General features: G+C 49.1%; 1 protein-coding gene across 19 annotated transcripts in view; it reads right to left on the bottom strand.

The window, feature by feature from the left end:
* SLC37A1 (solute carrier family 37 member 1) overlaps positions 1-27,818 on the bottom strand; it is an 82,628-nt gene that overhangs the window by 16,773 nt on the left and 38,037 nt on the right. For 11 of the 19 annotated variants that reach the window (XM_055373653.2, XM_055373652.2, XM_019017810.4 and 8 more), the window contains 9 exons: positions 25,736-25,871; positions 22,906-22,982; positions 21,787-21,953; positions 18,235-18,272; positions 10,885-10,965; positions 5,932-6,063; positions 2,717-2,807; positions 944-1,006; positions 27-112 (listed from right to left, as the gene is read on the bottom strand). In XM_055373653.2, coding sequence (XP_055229628.1) covers positions 27-112; positions 944-1,006; positions 2,717-2,807; positions 5,932-6,063; positions 10,885-10,965; positions 18,235-18,272; positions 21,787-21,953; positions 22,906-22,982; positions 25,736-25,871 — 871 coding nt within the window. Of the gene's footprint in view, positions 1-26; positions 113-943; positions 1,007-2,716; positions 2,808-5,931; positions 6,064-10,884; positions 10,966-18,234; positions 18,273-21,786; positions 21,954-22,905; positions 22,983-25,735; positions 25,877-27,818 lie in introns of all 19 variants that reach the window. The other 8 variants (XR_010132414.1, XM_063702677.1, XM_063702678.1 and 5 more) reach the window with 1 other exon arrangement.

The following is a 27,818-nucleotide window of genomic DNA, read 5'->3' as shown; positions in this document are numbered from 1 at the left end:
GGCCCAGGGAAGGCAGCACGGCTGACCGTGGGGGCCGCGAGCAGCAGCATCAGGCCGCAGGTGGAGGCCCTTTTCTCCAGTCGGTCTGAGATCACACCTGCCAGGATCCCACCTGCAACGGAGAGGCGGGCTTCAGGCGCTGACGTCCCGGGGCATGAGCCCACGGGGAGGAAGCAGAACTGCAGGAGCCCGGAGAACGGCCTCCTCCTTTCCCAAGCCCCTCTCTCCATGCATCACGGGCAGGCAGCCTTCTCACAGCCCTGACCTCCCCACAGGCCTCCATTAGTTGTGGTCAGATGTGAGAGTCTTGGAGACATCTGCAGGTTCAGGTTTTAGGCCAGCCTCGAAGCCCCTTTACCTATCAAGGTACTAAGGTGGCCAGTCTGTCACCTGCCCAGGAGACATGCTGCTGCTTTTTTTGTTTTAGTTTTGAGATGGGGTCTCACTCTGTCACCCAGGCTGGAGCACAATGGCATGATCATGGCTCACTGCAGCCTCAACCTCCCAGACTCAAGCCATTCTCCCATCCTAGCCTCCCAAGGCTGGAACCACAGGCTCGAGCCACCACGCCCAGCTATGTTTTTTTTTTTTTTTTGTAGAGAGCGGTCTTGTTATGTTGCCCGGGTTGGTCTTCATAACAAGAAGACCTCAAGCGATCCTCCCAACTCAGCATCCCACAGTGCTTGGATAACAGGCATGAGCCCCTGAGTCCAGCTGGCATGCTATTTCTGAGGGAAGCTGTTCAAGTGCAGAGTCAGGGCCCTGGGGAGGGACGGGAGACAATAAAACCACCCCCAGGTGACGGCCTGACCCTCTTGGGCTGGGTCCACTCAGGGGATATGAGACCTTGGGGAACCCTGTTCCCCCTGAGCAGTGAATCAACTCAGAGATCATGCGCCTTGCGAAATTATTGTTGCAGCAGAACAAGTCTTAATGAACTCACCAAAGATTCCGCCCACGTCAAACAGGGTGGAGAGCTCCCCCGCTTTTTTGGCATCAAGGTGATCTATTGAAATGACAACGGAGTGTGAAACAGTGAGGATCTCCTTCACGCATCGCAGCGACACACCACGGCAGAACAGGGCCCGTGCACGGGACTCTGGCTTCATAAGCTTGATTTATACCGAGGAGCAATTAGTAGTTAACTCAGATTTAAAAATCAAGTAACACAGAAAGGATGAAAACACTCTTAACCAAAAACCATGGCTTTCCTCTGCTCAGTCTAATTATCCCACCTTTGGTTCAGAGGCCCCCCCAGGGGCCCCTCCGCCATAAAGTTAGATTAACACAGGACAGAAGTGGAGGTGTGGAAGGTGCCTGGATGCTGGATCATCCTGTCACACGTGCTATCTGACCACATGGCTTTAGAACTGCAGATGAGGACACAGAGGCCTCCCGGCACCAGCTCAGGGTGCCCTCTACGAGGTTTTGTACAGGTTCTGGGCTTTAAGGTGGACTGAGCTGACCACAGCGTGAGAAAGGAGACTGGGCTTTAAGGTGGACTGAGCCAGCCGGGCGTGGGAGAGGAAACTGCGTGGCATCTGGGGCTGTGGGTCAAACCCAGCCGTTCCGAATCATCAATGGCATGGACAGAAAATTTTGCTTTTTTCAAACAGACTGGAAATGTCAGCAGTTCAAGACTCAAGTCCTGAGAACGTCACCCCTTTTGCAACCACAGGGGAAGAAGGGAGAAAGAAGGCCCAGCTGCGTGCAGCTCACTGGCCAAAGTGAGGCGGGGGTCACAAGGCAGGGAAGGAACCTCAGGATCCAAGGGCGCTCCTTGCTGCCTCCCCAGTCACTGGCCCTTGGGGCAGGCCCTGTCCCTGCTAGGCTGTGGGACAGTCCCCAGACCGCCTCCTCAACTTCCCTCCCAGGGTATTCAGTCTCCAGCCTCGTGCTGCCAGCATCCTCCTCTGGTGGGATCTGCATCCCCAGAATAGGTGGTCTGCGCTCCTCAGCCTCCCCCATTCTCAAAGGCCTCCTCTTTGAGACATGGCCGGATTCTGCCCCTCCCTGACGGCCCAGCGTGTGTCTTCTCCTTCCTCTCGCTCTCTCTGGCTCCCGGGGCGAAGAGCCCTCCACGTGCTCCTGGACCATCCCCGCTTCCTCTCAGCCAGGGTTCCAGTTTCCCCACTCAACAGCTCCTTCCCTTAAGCACTGTTCATCCCCTCTTGTCTGTCCTGTGTTCACACATGACGTGGGGGGGGCATGTTACTATTTCACTGCCACGTTTTCTGATAATCTATAGCTGCAGCCACTGCGGGGCTTCTGAAACATAAAGCAAACTGTTGGCCCTGCCAAAAATGAGACGCTGTCTCCCAGAAGCCATTTCCAGGTCAGAGTATCAGAGATTTCTTCTCTCAGGTCCCCAGAGGCTCTGCTTCTGCTCACTGGCTGCTATGATCCAAAGTTCAGTGTAGCCCACGTTTAAACGCAGGCTGCCCCAGAACAGGAAGTACCTCATGAACTGGTAGCCCTAGCTGGGATAGAACGTGTCAACCGTTAAGCCCCATAAAGTTTACCATTATGGCAATACAATTTGCATATCTGAATTCTTTTAGCCTATGTTTCATCATAGTACTTTATTCAAAGGTGTGCCTCTCAAATCACCCTTCATGACCTTGTGTTTTCAATACTCTAGAAACCAGCAGATAGAAGAGACTTCAGACCCCAGTCACTGTGCGGAATTTAATGTGTTCTAGCAGTGGATACTCACCCACATTCGTGATGTACAGGGGCAGCCAGAAGAGGAAAGTATAGCTGACCAGCTTGGCAAACAGCAGACACAGTGAGAACTCTATCACGCCCTGAAAGAGAGAGCAGTCGGGCGTCTCCTCCAAATGTGGAGTCAGCAGGTGTGTGTAAACATGCAACAGAGTTAAATATGACTTCGCTCCCATAAAGACATCCTGTCTCTCGTCTGGCTTTAGCACCTCCAGACACGTACTGGGGAGGGTGCTGCACCGCTGTGTGGTATAGTGAGGACGCGGGAACAGTGGAGCGCTCACCCCGAGCAGGGGCACCAGGGAGGGGCGGGGCCTCTGAGAAGGGTGGGGCCACAGCTGCAGCTCCTCGGCCACTGTCACATGGGGTGCAGGCCCAGCGTGGCCAGATTTTCTACTTTTCAAGTGAAGACAGGAAGCCCTATTTATCTACGGCGTTTCTGAATTTCGAAATGGAGACTACCTTTTAGGATCAAAACCCAGTGTCTTTACATCAGAGTCGAGTCAATGCGAACATGGACGGTTTTGATTTTCATACTACATCGCCTGGAAAACTTAGCTATTAAAATAATTCTCGTATAGCCGGGTGCAGTGGACTGAGTATTGAATGGCTCCTTCTTCTTCCCTGGAACTGAAATCATTGTACATTATCAAGCCACCTGGAAACACACAGATGAAACAATTCCGACCATTGTGTCAGCACACAGGCATACAGGCTACCGCATCCCGCCTTGTGAGTACTACAGACCAGTCCGTATCAGGGAAAACAGTGAAAAGAGACACGTAGGTATGAGTGAGGAAATCGAGTGGTGGGTTCTGTAAAATGCCTGTTTGTGTGTGTTTTATGTCTACTTTTAGAAAGAGGTGGCACTTGTGAGATAAAAATTCCAGATGCCATCTGAAAATTCAGAGTGAGAAATCCAGTAACACTGAGGCACTGAATCCCCCAGCCGTCTGTGCATTGGAAATCAATCAAAATGGGGGCTGGGGGAACCCAGCGCTCTACTTCGCCAAGTCATTCTAAAATGAAACGAGTTGATGTCTTTCTTCACAGTTGATGAGGATGTGTACGTGTAATTTACCGTATGCCTTTCATGGGCCTGGCATTGTGCTTAGTTGTCATTAAATGACCTCACTTCATCCTCAGAACAACGTATGGTATTACCCCAGGGATAGAACCCGTGTGACAGATGAGGACATGGAGGCTCAGAGTGTGCCACACTTGCCTGAACACTCAGCTTGGCAGTGGCAGGGGGACGCTTGAGCGGGACCTCTGAAGCCCATACTGTCTATACCTCCACGATATAAAAACCTGTATTTTTATACTAGTGTGCACCCTACTTTTAGTACAAGTATTTGGGGGTAGCTACAGAGGAAGGTACAGCAGAAAAGGTCACTAGCATTAAGGACACAATTAAAAACAAATCTTTTTACTTAAACCCAGCAGCTTCCACAGGCCAGCATGCACAGCCCTTTCCTCATAAGCTGGTGCCCACCCTGGGCTGGGACGTTCTCCTCTGGCTGAACACTGGCTCCAGGGTCCGCCTCTGCAGACCCAGTTTCTCCTGGGCACTGGAATACTTTCTGTTCTGAAGCCAAGGTTCTCCCCAGTCTTTAATTTCTGTGATATGATTTTGAGGTCTGGGTTGCATTGTTTATACTTCCAGCCCTGACCTGCTGAGGGGCCTCAGGCCTGTGCCCCTGGCCCTCTGCCTTTCTCTAGGTGGTGTCAACAAGCGAGAGCTGTGTCTGCTCCCTGGTGCTGTGGCTGTCAGTGCTGGAGAGCACGGCCTGGACAGCCCCCCCGAACAGCCCACCCTGGATAGCGCCCCCTGGACAGCACCCACTGAACACCCCCTCCTGGACAGCGCCCCCTGGACAGCACTCCCTGGACAGCACCCACTGAACAGCCCCCGCCTGGACAGCGCCCCCTGGACAGCCCACCCTGGACAGCCTGCCCAGCCCACACGGCAGGGTCTGGTCTCCCTCCCACGCCCCTGCTCTCAGCTCTGCCCCCATCAGAAGAACACAGTGTCTCCACACCCTGTGCACGGCTCCTTAGATTCTCTGCTGAGAGAGTCCATGAATGTAATAAAAACTGAAAGCAGCAAGAAATCTCCCTACAGTGCCCCTCCCGCTCATCTGCTCCAAGTCACCTTGTTCCCGATACTGATCACCCGCTGATCACGCCCTTCTAGTCTGGAGGCAAGGCCAGCAGCACCACCGAGGACCAGCCCGGTCCAGCTTCTGAGGGCTTCTCCCTCAGAAGTAGCAAGGCTTCTCCCGCCTGTGCTACTCATTCTTCCCTTGGTCCCTGCATCCTCCCCCTCACTCTTGGCATCCTCTGCTCACACGTGGGCAATCAGACCACGGGCTGTGGCAGTGAAGGCACTTTTTGTGTGGTTTTTTTTTTTTTTTGAGACAGAGTCTTGCTCTGTCGCCCAGGCTGGAATGCAGTGGCACGATCTTGGCTCACTGCAACTTCTGCCTCCGGGGTTCAAGCGATTCTCCCGCCTCAGCCTCCTGAGTAGCTGGGACTACAGACGCCTGCCACCACGCCCAGCTAATTTTTGTATTTTTAGTAGAGACGGGGTTTTGCCATGTTGGCCAGGCTGGTTTTGAATTCCTGACCTCAGGTGATCTGCCTGCCTCGGCCTCCCAGAGTGCTGGGATTATAGGCGTGAGCCACTGCGCCCGGCCTAAAGGCACTTTAAAGGGAAAGAGAATCCAGCCAGGCTCGCGAAGGCCACGGCACAGCACTCAGTGCCAGCGCCTCCCATGGGCTCACGCTCAAGGCCTGTGGGAGGGCAAGTGCACCAGGGAGGGGCCGGGCCACAGGGGCCAGGTGGCACAGTAGTCAGGGCCTCAGTTCCCCAACCTGTCACGTGGGGGCAGGCTCAGGGCGCCAGGCTTTCCGTTTTTCCAGTGAAGGCAGGGAGCCCCATTTTTCTATGAACCTTCCGAATTTCTAAATGGAGAAAACGAATTTCAAAAAAAATTTAAACATGGTATGAGGCAAACCAAATATCACTGCAGACATATTCAGTCCCGAAGCTACCATTGTGCAGCGTCTAGCTTTGGCTATGGATTCGAATCTCCGGGTTCTACAACCACAGATTTCTTTTTAAGCTTAATCATCAACCGACCAGACTTCCCACAGCCAGCACAGCAGCCCTTTCTGAAACTCCTCCTGGGCACGTTTACTTACTGGAATTTTCAAGGCCCCTGTGAAGCTGATGGCGGCTGTGCCACTCCCACCGTCCCCGGGGAGAATGACGACGTGGTTCGGGTGGATGGAGCCCTTCCCATCTGAGAGCAGCAGGCACTGCATCTCTGGGTCCTGGAGGCAAATCCATTGGGAACAAAAAGGAAAGGTGTTACCGGCCAGGCAGTCTGGGTGAAGTGGGGCCAGGCTTCCTAATGACGAGGGTGCCTGGCGGCTTTCTCTTCCACTGCCTTGGAGACATCCTGGGTGACATTCCCACCTGGCCACTGTGTTAGAATGATTAGCATTCATGCATTTTCATGAACGGCTAGGTAAACAGATCCTCTGATCCAGAAATTCTAGGAATCTATTTGCAAAAAATAATTTGAAAAGTAAAAAGATACTTATAAAGTAAAATGGATGTCACATCATCATTGAGAAAAAATAGAAAATTCAAATACATCCATATGAATGACATCTTGTAAAAAAAAGGTTGGGAGATTTTAATGATGGAAAATGCTTATGACACATTAAATAACACATCATTCAAAACTGCATGTCATTATAACCTCAAAGAATGTTTAAATATCTACATATATAACTAGGCAACTATAGGATCTATTTCTAGAAAGAAAGAAGCTAAAATCTAAGCCAACAATGGTTGTCACCGAGTGGTAGAATTATGTGTAATTTTTATTGAAATGCTAATAAGAAATTCTTTACATGATCCTGTATTTTTTAGGAGTTCACAATGGCCATATATGAACAGAAACAACATTATTTTAAAATACACCAACATTATTTTAAAATACACCTATTCTGATATTTATGAATTCTGATTGTCTAGACGTTCCTAAAGGACAAAGCGTACATTCATTAAAGCAAAGAAGAGTGATTCCCCAACCTAGAGTGGGATTTCAAGTCAGAGCAAGGATAACATAAAAATAATCTTAGCCTGGGCCACACAGTAAGACCTAAAAAAAAAATAGTGGAATGTGGTGGTATGCGCTTGTAGTCCTAGCTGCTCTGGAGGCTGAGGCAGGAGGACCACCTGAGCCCAGGAGGTGGACGCTGCAGTGAGCTGTGATTGTGCGGCTGTACTTCAGCCTGGGCAAGACCCTGTCTCAAAAAAGAATGAAAATAAAATAAAAATATTCTTCACGAGTGAGCTATGAGGTTCAAGGTCTTACAAAGAAATGCTTCTAGGTATCTCAGACCTTTCACAAAATCAAACAGGCTTTATGGTACTTATCTCACTATAACCTGTTATAAGTTGGACTAAAAATGTAGTTTAATTAAAAAAAAAAAAAAGAAAATGGTAATGTATTCCACATTCCCCTGCCCCTTGATATTTAGAATATTTAGAATTCTCTTCCAGTGGAAAACAGACATTTGGAAACCGGGTGGCAGGTGGCACCGAGTGCAGCCCAGTATGGGCGCACAGCGGGTGGCCTTGGGGGCAGCCCAGCGTCTACATGCCCCAGGAAGCCCGGCTTCACAGCTAGGACTCTGGCATGGAGAGCGGGTCTCTGATGAAGATATTCACATGTGGCCACATAGTCAGGTGCTCTGGAATGAAGATGACACGGCTGAGTGCAGATGCCTAACATGCTCCTGATGATAATCCCATCATGGCACATGAAAGCAAAGAATGGCGACTTGAGTTTCTGAATAAACTTTTCTCTCATGAATTCTGCTAATCGTCCAGTTTAGGAAACTAAATCAGTAATGCTCTACTGTGGCTAAGCACTGGAATCTCCTCAGGGGGCTTTGAGAAGCCTCGAATTCCCCCAGCCCCGCGGAGGCAGTCCCTGGGGCAGCCCCAGGCGAGTTCCACTCATAGCAAGCTGAGGGCTACAGGACTTCACAGGCTGTTCCGCAGGAAACAGGCTAAGCAGTGGGTGAAATGCAGCCAGCTGGAGAAAAGTCAAGTGGAACGAGGCCGCTTAGCCAGGAGAAGCGCACCCTCTGACCCGCAGAGAAGTGACCACAGGTCAACACAGAAGACCTACTTGGCCTCAGGTAGGACCCAGATGCCCAAGGGCCACCCACGGCCCTTGCAGGATTTGTAAAGTGCTTCAGGGTCCACTTGCTGGGCTGGTTTAAAGCCACAGACACAGACCCTCTGCTCCTTATCTAAGCAGCAAGGAGCCCCCGAGACAGACAGAAGGCTCTGTTTCTGCTGAGAACAGGCCCTGTGCTCACAGCCACTCATCTTAAACAGGACTTGTAGCCACCATACCCCAGTTTGCTCCTGGAGGAGATGGGAAAGAGTGTGGGGCCACGGCTGGTTTTCCAAAACAAACAGGGGGCTGCTGCTGCCTCCTCCTTACATAGCAAACAAGAAGCCACTGGGTGGACCAAGACAAGGCTGGAGGCCAAGAGGCACCTCTGCCTCTAAAGAAGCAGTTTCCAGTCTGTGTCCCAAGAGCCCCAAATGGGATCTGTGGAGCCCCCGGTGGGTGTGGGGGCTTCTGTGGCCAGTGCACTCCACGCTTAGGGCTTACACTTTCAAAGAGAAAAGGGTTCCCTCTACTAAAATGCCCACACACACAACAAAAATACACACAGATGCATGTGGGGGGACTGTGTAATAACGATCGCTCTATCTAAAAATGCTAAGCTCACCCCACTACCCGATGCTGTCTGCAGCTTCCCTTTGGGAAAGGCCATCACAGAGAGATTTGTGGAGTCCCCACTTGGCGTGCAAAGTGCACGGTGGAGTCACATTCAACCTCCAAATACCCACTCCGCGCTCATGCCGCGTTTGGTGGGCCCAACAGTTCTTGAGCCACAGCCAATCAGAAGGATCCTCAGAGACATCAAGGAGGAAAAGTGACAAGTGACTACAGGGACGGCAAGTGAGACCGTCTCCAAGACAATCCTCTAAAACGCCCGCGGGGACCTGCGGGCTCACCACGTGACCAAGTGACAGCAGCGTCTCATTCTCTTTCCTACATTTGCTCCCCGCCCCCCAGCTTTCTTTACATGTCTCTTCAAGAGGCCACTGAGAAACTGCCTGCTACGTGACATAGTGTAGCAGCTCTGTCTGAAAAGGAGTGGAGGTCAGGGGCTGGGTGACACCCCACTGAGCCCAGCGGTCACTCTGGGAAAGGGGACATCCAGGGTGTGCAGCCAACCTCATGGGGAACTCTCCCCGCCTACCCTGACCCAAGAGCAATGGCAGGCCTGCCGAAAGGGGATGCCACATAAGCGAGGTCAGCATGCGCCCGGTTGTGGTCGTCACCCTCAGCCTGAAATAAGGCCTGCCAGTGCCTTTACTTACATAACTGGCTCCTTGATGGCAAGTCTGTAAACAGCCTTTCTTAGAGGGCCGGAAAAGGAAAGAGAGAAACTATACTCAGAAGCCAAGGCTAGTTCTATGGGTCAGTTACTACACCAGAAGAAAGGGCCTGTGGTCTTGATTCAGAACAAGTGGCAGGCTTCAGTATCATCAGAGAGGGGTGACAGCCTTTTGGACACTGATTGGGACATGATTTGTTTAAATGTGAATTCAGAAGTAAGTACAGATTTTAAAGCATTTTGGTTGACTTAGTCACTGCCTACTGTCTCCCTAAAATCCAAGAACCCAGATGCACGAGACATCATTCTTCCCTTTTCTAATATTTCAGCCACTACAAATAAATTTCTGCAGTCAATAAAAAAGTGAGATGCACGTTTAGTACATTAATCCTTTAAGCTATTTAATTTAAAAAGATAGGGAGAGCAGCCCCTCACACATGCTGGAGGGGTCTTTCTGACAGAGGAGAGGCCCTGTGTCTGCTGTAGAAGGTTAAACCTTATTTAGAGGCCGGGTGCGGTGGCTGAAGCCTGTAATTCCAGCACTTTGGGAGGCTAAGGCGGGTGGGTCACCTGAGGTCAGGAGTTCAAGACTAGCCTGGCCAACATGGTGAAACCCCATCTCTACTAAAAAAATACAAAATTCAGCCAGGTGTGGTGGTGGGTGCCTGTAATCCCAGCTAATAGGGAGGCTGAGGCAGGAGAATCACTTGAACCCAGGAGGTGGAGGTTGCAGTGAGCCGAGATCATGCCACTGCACTCCAGACTGGGCGACAGAGTAAGATCTTGTCTCAAAAAAAAAAAAAAAGTTTCCCACAACCAACCAACCAAACAAACAAAAACCTGATTTAGAAAGAGAACAGCTTATAACTTCAATGATTAAACTCAAATTTAAAATGCCCGCTGCAGCTTGGTGTGGTCAGCTAAGCAGCAGCAATGTGAGGAGCTTCTACAAGGATCAATGATGGGAAGGGTAGGGCACAGGAGGCTCAGGTGCTAGGGGTGGGCCAGACCTGCACTGAGGCCTCCCTGCTACCGCGGATGACAAGGCAGATTAACTTAGCATTTCTGTGTCCGGAATTCCTCATCTGTGACATAGGGGAGGTGGAGATGCCTCCTTCTGTTACCTGCTTCTCCCTTTTCTTGGTCCCATGATGTCAGTTTTCTGTGTGCACCTCACGTGGCCAGCCCACCGTGCGCCCCTCACCCTGACACCCTCTGTGCTCAGGCACCTGCAGACTCTCCCTCCAGTCCCTCACAGCTCTGTTTCAACACTGCCTGCCTTGGGAAGCCTCCCAAGGCCAGCTGAAAATAGAGCCTGCTCAGCCTGTCTTCCTGCCGCTTGGCACCGCTTGGGGGATGTCTCTGCCTGCTTTCCGTCTACGCCAGCACTGCCCCCAACACCTGGAATAGTGCCTGGGACATTGAAAGGTGCGGAGCTGCTGAATGAATGAATTGGTTAAGTGTAAAATCCAAAGAAAGCCAATAAGGGCAAACTCAAATTTTACTGAAGAAATACAATGAGACAGAATTTTTTTAAGACCTGGATGTTTGTGACACATGTCACATAGGCAGAGGGACAGAGAGCCGACATGGCTCAAAGGAGTTTTCCTGCAGCTCCGACATTCTAGGAAGTGGAAGTTGTGTGTGACTTACCAGAGGCTTGTTCTTTTCGCTCTTCAAGATTTGCTTCTGGAGTCTCAATCTGTTTGTACCATTCTCATAGCCTTTTGAGTGCTGGTTAAAAAAAAAAGTTTCATTAGAGTGATACTGATTCAACAGCTAGAAATTAAACCTGGCTTTACTGTAGCAAGGATACTTACTATCGTCCCAAAAAAGCTACCAAGAGGACATAAGACAACTGATTTAAACAGAATAATGGTTGATCTCAACACTCCAGACTCTCAGATAATAGAATGTGAACATAAAATCCTCTCTTGAAGAAAGAGCTAAGACAGAGGTGTAATCAAATGTAAAAATACCCATTAAGCCAACTTAACTTTTCTGAATGGCTGTGAGATTGTTTCAACAGTTTTGAAATGAAAAGGCGCAGACCAATCTTTCCCTTTAACATGTGAGGAACGCCTGCCCTCCCTAGGTCAGCCGAATGCTTCTGAAGGAAAAAAAAAAAACCGTCTCTACGGAAGGAGAGTGTGGCTTGCTCAACAGCCCCAGAACGTGGACCTGCCGCTAGAGGGCAGGGAGGTGGAAGGACTGCACTGATGCACTCCAAAACTCAAAATCATTTCAAAATTATCTCCTGTTACCAAGTGAAAAGTGAAGAAATGAAGGCAGTTTCTCGGGCACTAGAATAAAGGTACCATTTCCTAATCATTATTTCTATAGGGCTCTATGTAGAACCCCTTTTGAAGATAATTAACAGTATAAAAATAATCGTTGAAATTATCCAGTGGTAAAATGTCGTTGTTTGTTGATGAAATAGTCCAAACAAACTTCCTTTAAAATAAGGAATCAGTCTGTACTTAGAAAGATGTTATTCATTCACTCTAGTATAAATCATAACAAAACAATTTCTAAGGCTTAGAGAGGCCCAGATGATTTAGATTTCTGGCACTAGTGCTGGATGCATTTGAGAAGAAAAACCACCAGGCTTGCACGCTAACTGTGAGATCTGCAAGTAGAGATCTATGGGGCCTCCAAAAGGCGGGAAACACGGGGAAGACAGAGCATGGGTTAAACTCCGTTCAGATGGACAGTTGGATCCCACCCTTTACATTTCGAGGCATTTCCCCTGAAAAGGTTTCTGAAGGTTAAGAAAAACTATTGATCTTATTACTTGAAAATGTAACAAAATAGCTTTAAAAATACATTTGTTTTGTGCTCAGAGGGAGGGCAAAGCCTGCCAGGCTAGGGGTGATTATCTGGCCAGTTTATCATCCGACCATTCCAGGCAGAAGCAGAGATGGGTTCCTGCTCCCCAGCACTCGGGCCCCCCCAGTGAGCAGAGGCTGCCAGCATCACCCGGGCCCTCTTCTTCCTGCTCTTCAGCCAGGAATGTGGGTGCTCAGGCAAAGCCTATCTTAAAATTCCTTTTCAGCTTGATGTGGTCAGCTAAGCAGAAATGATGTTAGGAAATGCTAGGAAGTCTCCTGAAAGGGAAGGGGCCTGTCCCTAATGTCCTTTCCCTCCTTCCTGCTGGCTGGAATACAGATGTAATGGCTGGAGCTCCAGCAGCCACTGACCAATCATTCATTCACTCATCAACAAATAATTATTAAGCATCAACTCTGTGCCTGGCACTGTTCTAATTGGTTGTAATATATCACCTTTGGCATGAAGCCATGCACAGGGGAAGAACGAAAAGACAAGAGGAGTCTGTGTCCCTGACACTCAACACGCACACCCCACATCATCCTGGGCTGGCTCTCTCCAGATTTCTTGAATAGAAGAGAGAAATACCTTCCCATCTTGTTTTAGTAACTGCCTGTGGGCTTTTCTATTGCTTGCTGCTGAACACAACCCCAACTAATCTGAAGATATTAATAAAAAGCATTAATTTTGACACAACTGATACAGAGTTTTGGACCCAATGACGTCCTAGATTAGGGCACAAAATAGATATCCTAAACCTAAGTAACCTAGGAATCAAATACAAATCAAAAGAACAAGTTCCCATGGCTCTTCAATAGCACAGGGCAGAAGCATAAAGAGACACATTCTTATTAGCACCCTCAGACTCAAGGCAAATGGTAAAGAATTGAATACTCTCTTTCATATTAATTGTGATTCATTTGAAACAAAAACTAATTAGAAAAATCAAATCTGGATCAGATCAAGTTTCCAGTTTACAGGAGATACAAGGGATAGAGGAACACGTGAAACACACCCCAGGTACAAGGTCAACAAAGCCTCAAATGTGGGAAACTTGATAGAAAAAATGACCATTTTTTATTTTGACAAAAGCAATTCAAAGGAGAATAACACCAAACCAAAAACAAAACAAAACAAAACCAAACAAAAAAAAAACATTGAGGTCCTATAAATTAGAAGAGGCTTAAGAGGCATATTAAATTAACCAATCAGAAGGAGTGGACCTTGCCTAGGCCTTGCTTAAACACAGTGCAAAATCATTTATAAGACAATCAGCAGATCTGACCATTGAGTAGCTGTATGATAATAGAAAGAATTATAGATTTTAAAAATTTGTAATAGCATTGTTGAGACAGAATTCACATACTGTACCATTCACTCATTTAATGTTCACAATTCAGTGGTTTTTAAATTCAGTTTTGCAACCATCACTACAATTTGAGAACATTTTCATCACCTCCAAAAAGAAACCTCATACCTGTCAGCAGTCATCCCCCCTTTCTTCCCACCCTAGTCCCTGACAACCACTCATCTTCTTTCTATCTCTAGGTTTGCCTATTCTGGACATTTCATATGAATGAAATCATATAATATGTGACCTTTTGTGACTGGTTTCTTCTGCTTCGCATAATGTTTTTTGATGCTATTGTAAATGAAACGGCCTTAATTTCATCTTTGGATTGTTGACTGCTAGTGTATAGAAATACAATTGATTTTTGTATACTGGTCTTGTTTCCTGCAACCTTACTAACTTGTTAATTCACTCTAACCATTTTTTTGAGGACTCCTTATGATTTTCTGTATAAAAGATCATGTCATCTGCAAAGAGAAGTAGTCTTACTTCTTGTCCAATCTGCATGCCGTTTATATCCTTTTCTTGCCTAACTGGCCTGCCTGCATTACAATGGTAAATAGAAATGGCAAGAGCAGGCCTCCTAGTCTTGTTCCTGATCTCAGGGGGAAAGCACCCGGTCTTTCACCATTAAGCACGCTGTGAGGTGTGGGTTTTATTAGATGCCCTTTGTCAGGTTAAGGAAGTTGCTTTCTATTCCTAGTTTGCTGAGTGTTTTCACATGAAAGGGTGTTGGATTTTGTCCAGTGCTTTTCCTGCTTCTACTGAGATGATCATGCAGCTTTTGTTCTTCATCCATTCAAACGGTGTATTACATTAACATTACCTGTTAAGCCAACTGTGTATTCCTGGGATAAATCCCACTTGATCATGGTATATAATCCTTTTATAGGTGGCTGAATTCAGGTTGCTGCTATTGAGTTTTGCATCAACACTCATAAAAGATACTGTTGTACAGTTTTCTTAAGAGGTTTTAGTCTTCTTCTGTTATTACGATAACACCTCATAGAATGAATTAGGAAGTTTCCCCCCACTTTTATTTTTTGGAAGAGTTTGTGAGTAATTAGTATTAACTCTTCTTTCCATGTTTGGCAGAATTTACCAGTAAAGCCATCTGGTCCTGGGATTTTCTTTGAGTGAAGTTTTTAAATTAACAATTTAATTTCTTTACTTGTTTTAGATCTATTCAGATTTCCTCCTCTCTTGAGTCAGTTTTGGTAGTTTCTGTCCTTCTATGAATTTTTCCATTTATTCTAAGTTTTCTAATTGGTTGGCATACAGTTCCCTCATAATCCATTTTATTTCAGTAAAGGTGGCAGAAATGCCACCTTTCCTGGTCCTGATTTTGGTAATTTGAGTCTCCCTTTATTCTTGGTCAGTCTAGGTGCAGGATGATCAATTTTGTTGATCTTTCCAAAGAACCAGCTTTTGGTTTCATTGATTTTCTCTACTGTTTTTCTATTCTTTGCCATTATTTTTTTTTTTTTTTTTTTTTTTTGAGACGGAGTCTCGCTCTGTCGCCCAGGCTGGAGTGCAGTGGCACGATCTCGGCTCACTGCAAGCTTCGCCTCCCGGGTTCACGCCATTCTCCTGCCTCAGCCTCCCGCATAGCTGGGACTACAGGCGCCCGCCACCACGCCCGGCTAATTTTTTGTATTTTTTAGTAGAGACGGGGTTTCACTGTGTTAGCCAGGATGGTCTCGATCTCCTGACCTCGTGATCCGCCCGCCTCGGCCTGCCAAAGTGCTGGGATTACAGGCGTGAGCCACCGCGCCCGGCCGCCATTGGTTTTTAAGTGTGATAATGGTATATTACATTTTGTTTCACATAAAAGAGTCCTTATATTTTGGAAACATACTGAAGTAGTCAGAGACAAAATATTAAGATGATTCCTATTTGCTTGCAAAATACATCAGCAGGAGGTGGGAAGGGATAGTATTAGGAGGGGCGTTAATAGAGTCAGATTGGCCAACTGTTGGAAATTTGGGTAATGGGTACACAGGGGTTCATTACGCTGTTATTTTTACCTTTTTATATGTTTAAAGTCTCCATAACAAAAACTTTAAAATATTGGAAAAAATTAGAATTTTATCCTAAAAATAACACTTCCACATGGGAACTTCCCAGAACAAGTCAGCACATCTGAAATCTCTTACAAATGCATTTTGCTTTGCCCAAAAGCTCCCATTTGTGATAAAGGGAAGATACTACAGAAGGACAGCAGCTGATGGGACATTGGCCAAACTGCCCTCAGCTCCCTCAGGAAGGCACGTGACAAGGGTCTCGTCGGTGTCCTGCACAGAGCAGGTAACATTCCTTCAGGAAAAAGAACGTTGGGGCTGTTTGCAGAAGCTGATAAAATATCCCCAGGTATCAGCCATCTCTCCCTCTGCGACCAGCCAACATGGAGAGGAGAGAGGACGAGAAACTGTTTCTCTGGACCACCTGCCTCAGGGCACGTCGGGGACACCTGGGCACCAGTAGATCTCAGTGAACTGCTCGGAGAGGATTTGAACAAAAAGAATGAAACACAGGCTTCAGACCCAAACTCATACACACAAGGAGCAGAAGCAATGCCTCTCGCTTAGATAAGCTCTCATATTCCTAAAAGCTGTGTGTGAGGAAGACCTGCTCCTCCCCAAAACCCCCTGCACGCCTGCTTCCTATCCTCAGGCCTGGCCGCCCCTAGGTGAGAAAAGCTCTTCTTAGAGGACAGAAGATGTTCCAGGGTGGAAGGTGTGTGCCGAAGTTCTCCCCAGTCTCAAGATGGCTGGTCCGGGCAGCTTTAAGCTACTTCACAGCATGACTGTATAAGCTTGGAAACTGAAATTCATGCTCTTCACAGCACAACTGTACAAGCTTGGAAATTGAAATTCATGCTCATGGCAGGAACACGGCTTTTTAAAACATTTTAAAATATCAACCATGGTTTTAAAAACATCATATGGTGTTTGACCTTCCTGAAGGCACTGGTTTTCAAACTTCATTTTGTTTCTTTGTTTTTGTCATCAAGTATCAGAACCTCCCTTTCCACATGAATCACACCCAGGAGCCGATGTATGAAAAGACAGAAAAAGGACTCTGGCCCCCCTCCTGCATGAGGCCAGATGCTGCCCCAGGCGCCGGGACCCAGTGATGATCCAGGCTCGAGGGGCTCACACCCTTCTGTGAGGGTGACAGAGACCAACCAGATGGACTGGTGAGGATTTCACATGGGGCGACATGGAGCCACTGGACTGTGTTATGCAAGGGCTGATGTGCTCTGGCGTCTGTATCAATACAGTCTCTGCAAGTGAGGTGTGAAGAAGAGATTCTGGGGAGCAAGAGTGGATCGTTCTAGGAGGCTGATGAGCAGTGGCTCGGAGGAGAGCTGACGGTGGTGACGGGGACCAGGGTGGTAGAGGCGGAGGAGGTGAGAGGGTTTCCATTCCACACCCCCTCACAGAACAGAGCAGAACTGACAGAACATGGCCAAGGATGGGGTGTGGGGCTGAAGGGAGGGGGTGTTGGGCTGGCTCCTCAGGTCTGGCCTGTCCACAGGGTGGACAGCAGCTTCCTGACTGAGATGGGGGATGCTGGGGGATCGGCGTGTGCAGGGGTAAAATCAAGAGATCTCCTCCGGTCGTGTTAAGTCTGAAGGACACTCAGACATCTCCGTGGGAAGGTTGAGTGGTGGTGAGACCTCAGATTGCGGAGCTCAGGGGAGGGTCACTCTGGGGACAGCATGGTGACTCAACATCAACGCACCTGGGGCCACTGAAAGGCCTGAGCGCGCTCTCCTGCAGTGAGCGGGCAGACAAGGAGAGAGGAGGCCGCAGGGCAGCCTGGGGGCACCCCCACATCTGGGGTCTGACACTCGGCACAGACGTGACTAACATGTTAGCCCGGGGAGGGGAGTCTTTCCCAGAGGGAGGGAAGAGAGCTGACCCCCAGAGGGAGGGAAGCATCGGGTCAGACGCGGGCGACAGGCCCAGCAGGGTGAGGCCAGAGAGCTGACCACCCTGTGTGTCCAGGTGACGTTGCTGGGATCTGATGGGCTGTTCCCGTGAGGTGGCGGTGGCCTGCAGACAGGAGGGGTGTCATGCCAGTGGACATGGGGAGCGGGGCGGCTGGGAGCAGGCATGAGGGCCAGAGGGACTTTCTTCCAAGACAGCCACCAATACTACATGAGTGTGCCAGGAATGGTATTTGGGGCGGGGGGTGTGTCTGCGGGAGTCAAGCCCTGGGCCATGAGAGGGAGGGGACCGGTACCGCGGGAGGGCTGGCCTTAGCCAGGTGGGAAAGTGGCCAGTGGTGACTGGCTGCGGGTGGAGGCAGCTAGGGCAGGGCTCATTCATGGCAGCCAACGTGGTCAGCAATCCTGCCTGCAGGGCCTACACTGGCTGAGCTGGGCAGGGGTACAGAAGAGAAGGAATGGCGTGCTGGGCAGACCTCTCAGCCACCTGAGACGTGCAGCCACCAACTTAAGTGATGGCAGGCAGCTGACACGTGCATTTTTCCCCAGTCACGCTGAGGCCCCTGGGGAAACCAGGAGGTCTCCACTCCTGAGGAGGCCTGGCCAGGCCCCAGCCTTTGGTTCCCCTTAGCATGAAGTCCTTCACCTGGACAGCATTGAACCTCTTGTCTGGGTTTTGTTGATAAGGTTATTATCAGCAAAACCCAAAACAGAATATTCTCTATTCCTAGAACTGCCAATGTTTTGAGAGTGGGACTTCTGTCTACCCTGTGTGTTTCTGTCTGACACCGCACAGGCAGGAGCAGGCTGGGGAAGTGGTCAGAACCACACACTGTTCTAGAAAAGGACAAGAAAACAGGGTCCTTACCGTCACCAGGGTGGAGGAGCACCTGACGTCCTTCGGATCTGAAAGAGCAAACATGAGTGAGGCTGAGCAGGTCCACCACCATGGCAATGCCAAGTAAGCTACGTAACCCGAGGGCAGGGCAACACGGGAGCACCGGGTGTGAAACTGGACTGTATGCAGGATTCACATTAAATGAGTGGATTTGAGCTGCTCTTGCCACAAAAACAAAAGCGGGCAGCTGTGAGTTGCGACGGCTATGTTAACTTGCTTCGCTTTACTAGTAACCTTTTTACTATCTCTATGTATCTGTAACACCATGTTGCATACCTGAAATATACACAATAAAATTTAATAAAACACAAGATGCCATCTTATACCTTTACTAAATCGGCATTCGTTTCAGAAAAAAGCCATCGCCATAGCATGCCAGGTGAGGGCAAGGGCACAGCTTGGCTGGCCCACCAGTGACTCCCACACACGCCCCTGCCTGTCCCCAGTCACTCGGCCTGGCAGCCCACTTGTGTGCAAGGGCGGTATGGCAGATCACCACCAGCCAGTGCCAACACTGTGAACGTGAACGCTACTTTAAATATGGAAAATACTTGCCAGCGTGGCCAATAATCACAAGCAGAGCACACAGACGCTGTGTGGACAAGCCCGCGACTCTCATTCAGAGGACAAGCCCCAGAAGAAAAGCAAAACCAGGAAAAGCACATCAGGGGAGCGAGGCTGGAAGAATGTCTGTAATGAGGTATTTCATGTTATGAAATTCATTAGAAATAAAAATGAGTGGAGATAAAACATCTATCTTGATATGGAACAAACACCTTTGTGTAAATGCAAGGAAGGGAGGAAACTTGAAAAGGAACAGAACCAGAAGTGAGGCTTCAGCGTGTCCTTTACAGACGCCAGCAACCTGCCCCAAGCAATGCGGGAACCCAGAGTCAGACCCCAGGCCTCTAGGTGATGCGGGAAACCAGCCCTACTGCTTCTCGCTCCACCTCTGCAGCCCCCTCTGACTACCCAGCACCTTGGTCTCTTTATCACCTTGGATGAAACTGGTTACTGCCTTGAAACCCAAACTGAGCTACAGGGCTGCAGGCTCCCCACGGCCAAGTCCATTCCCACACAACACAGGGTGACATCATAGAGGGGCATGCAGCCACCGAGCACACTCCTGCTGGCCTCGAGGCCAGCATCGAACCTCTTGTCTGGGTTTTGTTGATAAGGTTATTATCAACATGCCGTAGGGCCAGGTGGGTCTGCACCCAGAGGTCCGTGGCTGGCTGTAGGGTGCGTCGCCCTCCTGTCCTGGGCACAGCCCATAGGGCGAGGCCACTGACCAAGGACACATGGTTGGCATGTTGGGCAGTCCCAATGGTCCACCTGTGATGTATGGTCACCAATTTAAAGGACATCAGCCAACTCACCCCATCGGTATCCACTCACAGTGTGATGCCCCCAGGGGTAAGCCAGGGGCTTCCCCTGATATGGCTCTTCCTGGAATTTCACCTTCAGGGACTTGGGCACACACGTCCCTTGGCTGGGACACATTTGAGAACAGCTTCAGAAAGGAGACTCAGAGAGGCCTGAGAAAGGAGCAGGGGACGCCCTGTCCTTTGGAGCTCACCCTGGGCAGGAGACAGGAGTGAAGGAGCAGCAGAGAAAGCCACATCCTCTGTTGACTGCAAGAATGGCACATCTGATGCCTCTAGTACCTGCCCAGGATCAGTGATTCGGGACAAGGAGGGGCAGAAACAAACCAAGGGGCACTTGATGTTTCCTCCCTATCTGCAAAGAGCTCCTGTTCTCAGACTCAGCATCCAGCCACTGTTGTCACAGCTGGGTCTCATCATTCAGACACAGTGCACCTCCCAGGCACAAGGGGAAAGAGTGTCAGAAGGATTCCCTGGGCAGGAGGTCCTGGCAGTTTGGTTTTGTTTGGCTAGAGATGAAGCATGCAGCCCTCCTGCAGGTGAGTGGGCCTGTGGCCAGAGGACCCAGGGACAGGGGGCATCTGGCTCATTGCTATCTGCCCAAATTGGATCAGGGAGGCTTATTCGCAAGAGCCGAGCTCTCTCTGCTTACAGAGACAAACATCAACATAGGGCCCTGAATGCCTGGAGCGGGTGCTGAGGTCCCGGCCATTGAGCAAGCTCCTTTCCCTTCCACATGTCCTTTTCTCCCCAGAGCCAGGCCCTTTCCAGTTAAGGAAGAGAACGGAAGACCGCATGGACTCTACCCTCAGGCAGGAGACGCCCAGGGGCCCCTGTGCGTTAACAAAGAGAGGCACATTGTTCTCCGGGTGGCTGGTGTCTCAAACACTTGGAGCGCAGGGGCACAGAACTCCAGGTTCTAGGAACCAGAGCGGAAGAAGAAAACAGGTGGTGGAAACGGCCTTTCTCAGAACTGCAGTGACGCACCAGCCAGAGCTGAAAGCCACATGCTGGCCCACTGGGAGGGAACCAGAGCCCCACCCATCCCACGAGGTCCCTGCTCAGGCTGTTTGGGGTGTGGCCGAAGGCTTACTCAGCCTCTGCAGAAGCGGGGAAGGGGGAGCTGAGTGCAGCCCGGGGCTCCCACTTTTTGCTCACACCAATGGGTGTGTCTGGACATTCCTCATCTGAATGTTTATTTCCATTTTCACCAACACAGAAGCATGGGGTGAGAGTCTCCAAACTCACAGTGTGGCCAGATGATGGTTACCTTAAAAATTAAAAGGTTAGCTTTTGCAAGACAAAAAAAGTGAGCGACTAAATGGAATATGGAATAACTTCTGCATGCAGAGCTGAAGTGATCAGCAATGCCCAGTGTGGCTGGAGGGAGCTGGCTCTGAGTGTCCCTACCTGGCAGGCAGCATGAGGGAGCTGTCTCCTGCCATATGGTTTCACAGTGGTTTAAACTCAGTCAAAGAACTAAGAGTTGAGTACAGCTTATCAGAATGGCTTGCGGGATTCGAGCCCCTGTCGTGTGACCGCCAGGGCCACCTGGGTATCTCTATTCTTGCTGTAACTGTCCTGAATCTTCTCAGCACCAGAGCCTGCTGGATCTCTACTTCAGAAATGAATTTCAAATTCAATTAAATAAAAAGTTTGCTATTGAATATGAAATGGAATAAGAGATTTGATTTTCCAAGAGATACTTTTTACCCAGTTAAGGGATTAAGTAAGTCTTTTATAACACTGTCTAAGATATATCTTATCAGAAGGCAAAGAGCTGACTGGGTCCAATTCAGGCGGTGGTGGCAAGATGGGCATGAGAAGGAACAGCCTGTGGGAAGATGGAAGACTCCCATGCATGAACGCCTGATGCCGGGGCAAGGGAGGGCATGAGGACGGGAGGAAGGAATGGGGACATGGGTCACTCCAGAATCAGGGGAGAGTAGGAAATCCAGCAAAACCAGGAGAGAACCAGCTCCCCGGGGAAGCTTCCCTGGTAAGAAGAGCGCTGAGGCAGCCACGGGCAAACAGGGTGCTAGGCCACGCAGCTCTCACACTCGCCCCCAAGGCCCACCCGGGCAGGGAAACCCGAGGCCTCCCTTGGTGGGTGGTCTCCAAGGCCACGTGCACTTACGTTCAATGAGGAAGAGAAAGCACACTATCCCCATGGCTGCCACGATGGCTCCAGGCACGACGAAAGACAGGCCCCAGCATGTGGACACCCAGTAGCCAGCGATCAATGACCCCAAGATGTTGCCCACGGAGGTGTGGGAGTTCCAGACCCCCATAATCAAACCTCTCCTGCAGCACAACAAAACAGAAGACAGAAGATGGAGCTGAGAAGCTGAAACGAGTCCAGCAGTGCAGGGTGCAGCAGTGCTTGCAAAGTAGGGAGTCGGTGCAGAATCAACGGGGGCCATGCAGACCCTGCTTCTGTGCCATGTAGGACTCGCGATGCTCACGAGAGCTGATGTGTTTATGTGGCCTCAGGCTGTGCCATCACCCATTCCACCTCTCACTCTGAGCGCATTCTGTACTCAAGAAGAAGAAAGAGGCCTTTCCCTGAAAGTCTTGGAAGGCCTGAAATTAAAATTTGTGCCTCTACAATCAATTAATACATACAGTCACTTGATGAACTGTCATTTGAACAAAACTCATGGATGCACACACCAGGTGAATGAGGCACAGTATCTAAGACTTAAAACCTGATGACACTGGTGTTCCCGTTTTAGCTTCTGCATCTTGTTTGCGATCTTCCACCATAAATAAGCCTTTGGCCTGGCTGAGCTGAATTTTACAAATAAATAAAATTTATTTGTATAAAATAAAAGCCATTTACAAATAAATCTGGACTCGCCAGGCTGGGTCCCAGCTCTGCTACTTTGGTGCTGTGCCCCGGGTGACCCAGGTCGGGACTTCCCAAACTCCCATGTTAACATGTAGCTTTGGCTTCGAAAGGCCTGGGGCAGGGTCCTGGACTCTGCATCTCCCACAACACCTGGGAGGCCAGATGCAGCTGTCAGAGGAGCCGTCGAGTGACATGGACTTCACCGGGCCCACAGTGGGAGGGCGGAGCTCCCCTGTCTCGTGGGACACAGGCCATCTGAATTTCAGCAATTCAAGCCCCAGAGGTTTCAGCCATCTTATTTTAAAGAGGATACTAAAGTGTTTTTACTGTAATCAGTCTACAGAAAAACTAAAAGTAAAATGGTCTAGTTTTCATCTGCTATTGGAAACGGCTGCTTTTTCTCACCTTCCTTTTCCAAACCAGTTGCCGAGGCAGGTGACGACACTGGGCCAGCCGGTGGTCTGCACCAGCCCGTTGATGACCTGCGGGAGAGGCCAAAGGAGAGACTGACCTGTGGGAAGCAGGCCCGGGACAGCGCCGCAGGGAGGTACACAGAGCTTGCTCCACTTACACAAAGCAGGGGGCACGACAGCCAGAGATGGACTGTCAATTGTATATTTATATACAGTTTAAACTACATATATATTTTTAAACCATGTATACAGGTATCTATATATTTTTCAAAATAAAAGCAATGCATGCCTATTGTGGAAATTTTAGAATAAGCAGAGAAAAGCAAGGAAAAAAAACCCAGCCAGAACCCCACCACCAGGAGATCACACCTCATAACAGTGTGGGGCCAAGCTTCCCGGTCTCTTTTGAATCCAAAAACTTCATAGAAAGAGGCTAGGTGCAGCGGCTCATGCCTGTAATTCAAGCACTTTGGGAGACCAACGCAGGAGGGTCTCTTGAGTTCAGGAATTTGAGACCAGCCTGGGCAATATAGAGAGACCCCCTTGTCTACAAAAAATAAAAATTAGCCAGGTGTGGTGGTGCACACCTGTGGTCCAAGCTACTCAAGAAGCCGAGATGGGAGGATTGCTTGAGCCTGGGAGGTCAAGGCTGTAGTGAGCTGTGATTGCATCACTGCACTCCAGCCTGGGCAACACAGTAAGACCCCATCTCAAAAAATAAACAAATACAAACTTTTTAAAGAGAGAAAACCTTTCTTCTCTTTATGAACCGTTTATAGAATTGTATGATAAACATGGCTTGTGAATTGCATGTTTCCCTTACCATGCCATGGAGAAGGTACCGTTGTTAATCATTCTCTGGAATGAACACAAACTTGACTTCGCGCCTGGACAAAGTATCTCTGCACTTTTGAAGAATCCCTGACTTGAGTTTCATGAAGGGACTTGGGGAATGTATTGCTGAGGACGCTCTAGGGTCCTGAGACTCGGGGGTGGCTCTACAAGACTGCACGAAACCAGGGCCAGCCTGGCAGCTCCGACTACCTCACTGCAGTAAGCCAGCTCTCTAGAGCAGGGTCCCCAACCCTGGGCCAGCCTGGCAGCTCTGACCACCTCACTGCAGTAAGCCAGCTCTCTAGAGCAGGGTCCCCAACCCCAGGCACAGACTAGTCCTGATCCGTGGCCTATTAGGAACCGGGCCACACAGCAGGAGGTGAGTAGTGGGAGAGCAAGCATTGCCGCCTGAGCTCCACCTCCTGTCAGATCAGCGGGGCGTTAGATTCTCATAGAAGCGCGAACCCTACTGTGAACTGCACATGTGAGGGATCCAGGTTGTGCGCTCCTTATGAGAATCCAATGCCTGATGACCTGAGGGGGAACAGTTTCATCCCCAAACCATCCTCCTCTCCCCAACCCTGGTCCCCAGTGGAAAGACTGTCTTCCACAAAACTGGTCCCTGGTGCCAAAAAGGTTGGAAACTGCTGCTCTAGAAGACGCCTGGGAGCCGCTGGTCTACCTGTTGCTGCCTCTGGGCTGACCGGGCTGGGCCTTCACTCCAGAAACATGCTGGGACTCTGGAAAATTGCTTTCTCCTCCCTTCTAATTTTCTATATTACTACACAAGTGTGAATTGCTTTTGTAATTAAAATAGCCAAACTTTTCCAAGTGTTATGGCAAAATCTTGAAAAGCAAAATTAAATACAATCTGCTTGATGGTTTTATAGCATTCCCCTGAGCTATCTGGGGAGCCCCAGAAGCATCACAAAGCCCGAGATGAGCATCATTATTTCAGCAGCTTCCCTTGGCTGCTGAATATTGATCCACAGGACTGCTGGGAAGGGCAGAAGCCAGGAGATTCTGGAAGGGCTCCAGCTCCAAAGGCAAAGCCAGCACGGGCTGTCCTCAGGCCTTCTCCCCTTCTAGCACCTTCATGATCTCTCCTGTTCTCTCCACTGACTGCCTCACACCCCCTCCTGCTGCCCAACTCCAAAGTCGGCCCTTCCTTCCGCCCTTGCATCCCTCTGTAGACTCCTCAGGTCTCCCCCTTTTTCCTCTCACCGTGACCCAACCAGCTGCAGGTTTTCCTTTGTAGGCTTGGACCCAAGTTGGTCCCTGAACACTCCTAGGCACTGATAAAGGTGTTTCAGTTGTTGACCCAAAACATGGAAAGAAACTAACCCTGGCCCTGAGCCAAATTCCTTAAACCCTCAAATAAACTCCATATGCCAACCCCTCGCTGTGGACAGACCTCGGTGGAACGCTCTGTCCCGCTGTGTGTTGCGACCATACACTGCAGCCCTCAGTATGTAAGTTCCCCTAATACATGCTTTAAATTGATCACCCAGCATTTAGTGCTTTGTTCTTTGGAATCCCAACCAGCCCCATCTTGGGATGGTTTGGGGCGCTCCCTGGTGGGAACTCCCTGCCACCGCTGTTAGGGTGACTGCAGCTGGGGCTTCAGCTGGAGAACACACCCTCCAACCCCTAAGTGGTCAAATCTTTCGCAAGATAAAACATCTCAAACTTATCCACATGAAGACAGAGTGACTCCCAAGAGCTCTGCATGTCAGTCTCCTTGCCGGGGCACTGACAGACAGCATTCTTTACGAGGCAACTCCTGAAATTAAGGAAAACCTCCTGGTTGCTGGAATTTCTAAGCAGAAGAGAAAGGAAGGACTTTGTTACGTCAGCTGACCCTGACTTCTGACAGGACGCACTTCTGCCCCTTCCCAACACCTTGACAGAGGTGACGTGACATAAACACCCCACCCTATTCACCAAGGAAACCCCATACATGGTGAGCCACGGACCCAAACCCTTACCTGAGTTACCACGTAGAATCCGAAACTGTGGATGTTGTAGAAATACCCTAAGCCGAACAGGGCGGTGAAGGCTCCGCTGGCGAGCATCCCAAAAGTTAGGTAATACCTAATCGGCAGGCGCTCCCCAATGATGCCACTGAGGTGGAGAGAAGGAAAGACAAATAGGAATAACAAACACACCCGAATGTTAACAACCTGGTGGCTGTTTCTTGCCGGATGCTTTCATGCTGTTCTCTGAGCTTGGGGAACTCTCAAGCCTTACAATTTCCAGGAAGATTTCATACACCTACTTCCCTATGGAGCGTTTACTCACCAGAAACCAGAGACTGGCAACATCTTAGAAGATTTTATTTCTAGTAAAAGTCCTATCTGTCAAATAATAAAATTCAAACACTATGACTTATCTATGATAGCTGCCAATGAAAGGAAACAGGAACTTGTCTTGCTAGTTAATCCTGCTTTCACATAAACCATATCCAGTAAATGTATATAGTGTCTTAAAATTCCAATTGTCAAACTACACCAAATGTCATGAGATCACTTATGACCCTGAGCAAGTCATTCGGCCCCACGAGCTGTAATTAAGTCACCTGTGTTAATACACCTGGCTGGCTGGGCTCAGTGGGGAAGTGGCTTTCAGCTGCTTTGCCACTACCGCCTCCTGCCACACCACTTTGACCTGATTTAAAGGCAGAAGATTTGCTCTATGGTAAGGTCTGAAATGCTTGGGTGGCATCTCTCTGATCCTTCTGAACAGCAATGCGATTCACTAAACAGCTACCCTCTTTGGTGTCTTATCTTCTAGAGCTGTCTGGGGACCTGGTGGCATAAGGGATGCTTAGCGCCTCACTAAAACAGCCTCCAGAGGGGTGGTAAAAAGTCTCCAGCTTCACAGCAGGGAACAGACTTAACAGTCTTTAGCCGCCATCACAGCACAATACCTAATGCCATCCAAAACATCCCTTACTGTTTTATGGGAAATGTCACTATGGACCAACTTAACATTGTGACTTATTAAGTAAACAGAAAAGCTGTAGAGTATCACGGGTGGACGTGAGCCCTTCGCAAGCATTAGAGGCTCTATGGGTCCCACTTTCTTCTGTAGGGTCATTCTAGGAGTCAGACAAACAGGAAACCTAACACACAGTGACACCTGCCTGCCATGAACCCCACTCCGGGAGTCAGCTCCAATGTTCTCAGCTTTCATCTCAAAAAGCTACGCCAGAGAGACCTTCCGAATTCACCAAGTAAAAAAGATCTACCTTGGATCATGCAAATGACCTTTGAAACACTAAAGCAGAAGAAAGTAACTTACAATTATAGACAACATCCAGGTGAAAATTTCAGCTAAAACCTCACCACACACAGACTCAAGAGCATTCTAGAGCTAGAGAGTTACCGACTTCAACCTGCCCACTTCAGAGACCAGGAGATAGGTCCCTGAGAGGCTGGCTGACCTGCCCAGGTCACAGCACAGCTGGCAGAACCAGATGGGCTCCTGAGAGCTGGTGCTGCTGGCTAGGCTTAGAAGTATTCTCTAATCTTGCTATACGATTTGGGCCTACTTTGATCTCTACTGAAAAATTTTAAAGAAAAGGTCTAATTGAACAAACACCATTTCACATTACCTGGGACTCATACAGGGATTCAAGTCCACGCTGCACCTGCTTGAACCCATCAGGCAGTACCTGGGCTGAATGGCTGTACCCTATCATATCTGATTTCATCTGACATAGCAAACAAAACACCACCCATCACTGAGACCTCAGGTAGGGACTGTCACACAAAAAGGCCCCTTCAATGCAGCAGCATGTGCCCTTGTTTTCAGTCATGAGTTTACTGTGTAGATGTCACATTAGACCAAATTTTGTTTTAATAACCTTACTGACAAGTTGCATAAGAATTATCTTTACCGATAAATAAGCAACAATAAACCAGTTTATTTACTTAAAGCAGGCTTTCTGAACCTCAGCACTATTGATACTCTGGCTCCGGTAATTCTGTGGCGTTAGGGGCTGTCCTGTGTGTTGTGGGATGTTTAGCAACACCCTGGTTTCTAGCCACTAGATGCCAGCAACATCCC

The sequence above is a fragment of the Gorilla gorilla genome, chromosome 22, assembly GCF_029281585.2.
Source record: "Gorilla gorilla gorilla isolate KB3781 chromosome 22, NHGRI_mGorGor1-v2.1_pri, whole genome shotgun sequence".
Classification (NCBI taxonomy): Eukaryota; Metazoa; Chordata; class Mammalia; order Primates; family Hominidae; genus Gorilla; species Gorilla gorilla.
The sequence above is the reverse complement of the archived record's forward strand: the minus strand, read 5'-3'. Positions and strand labels throughout refer to the sequence as shown.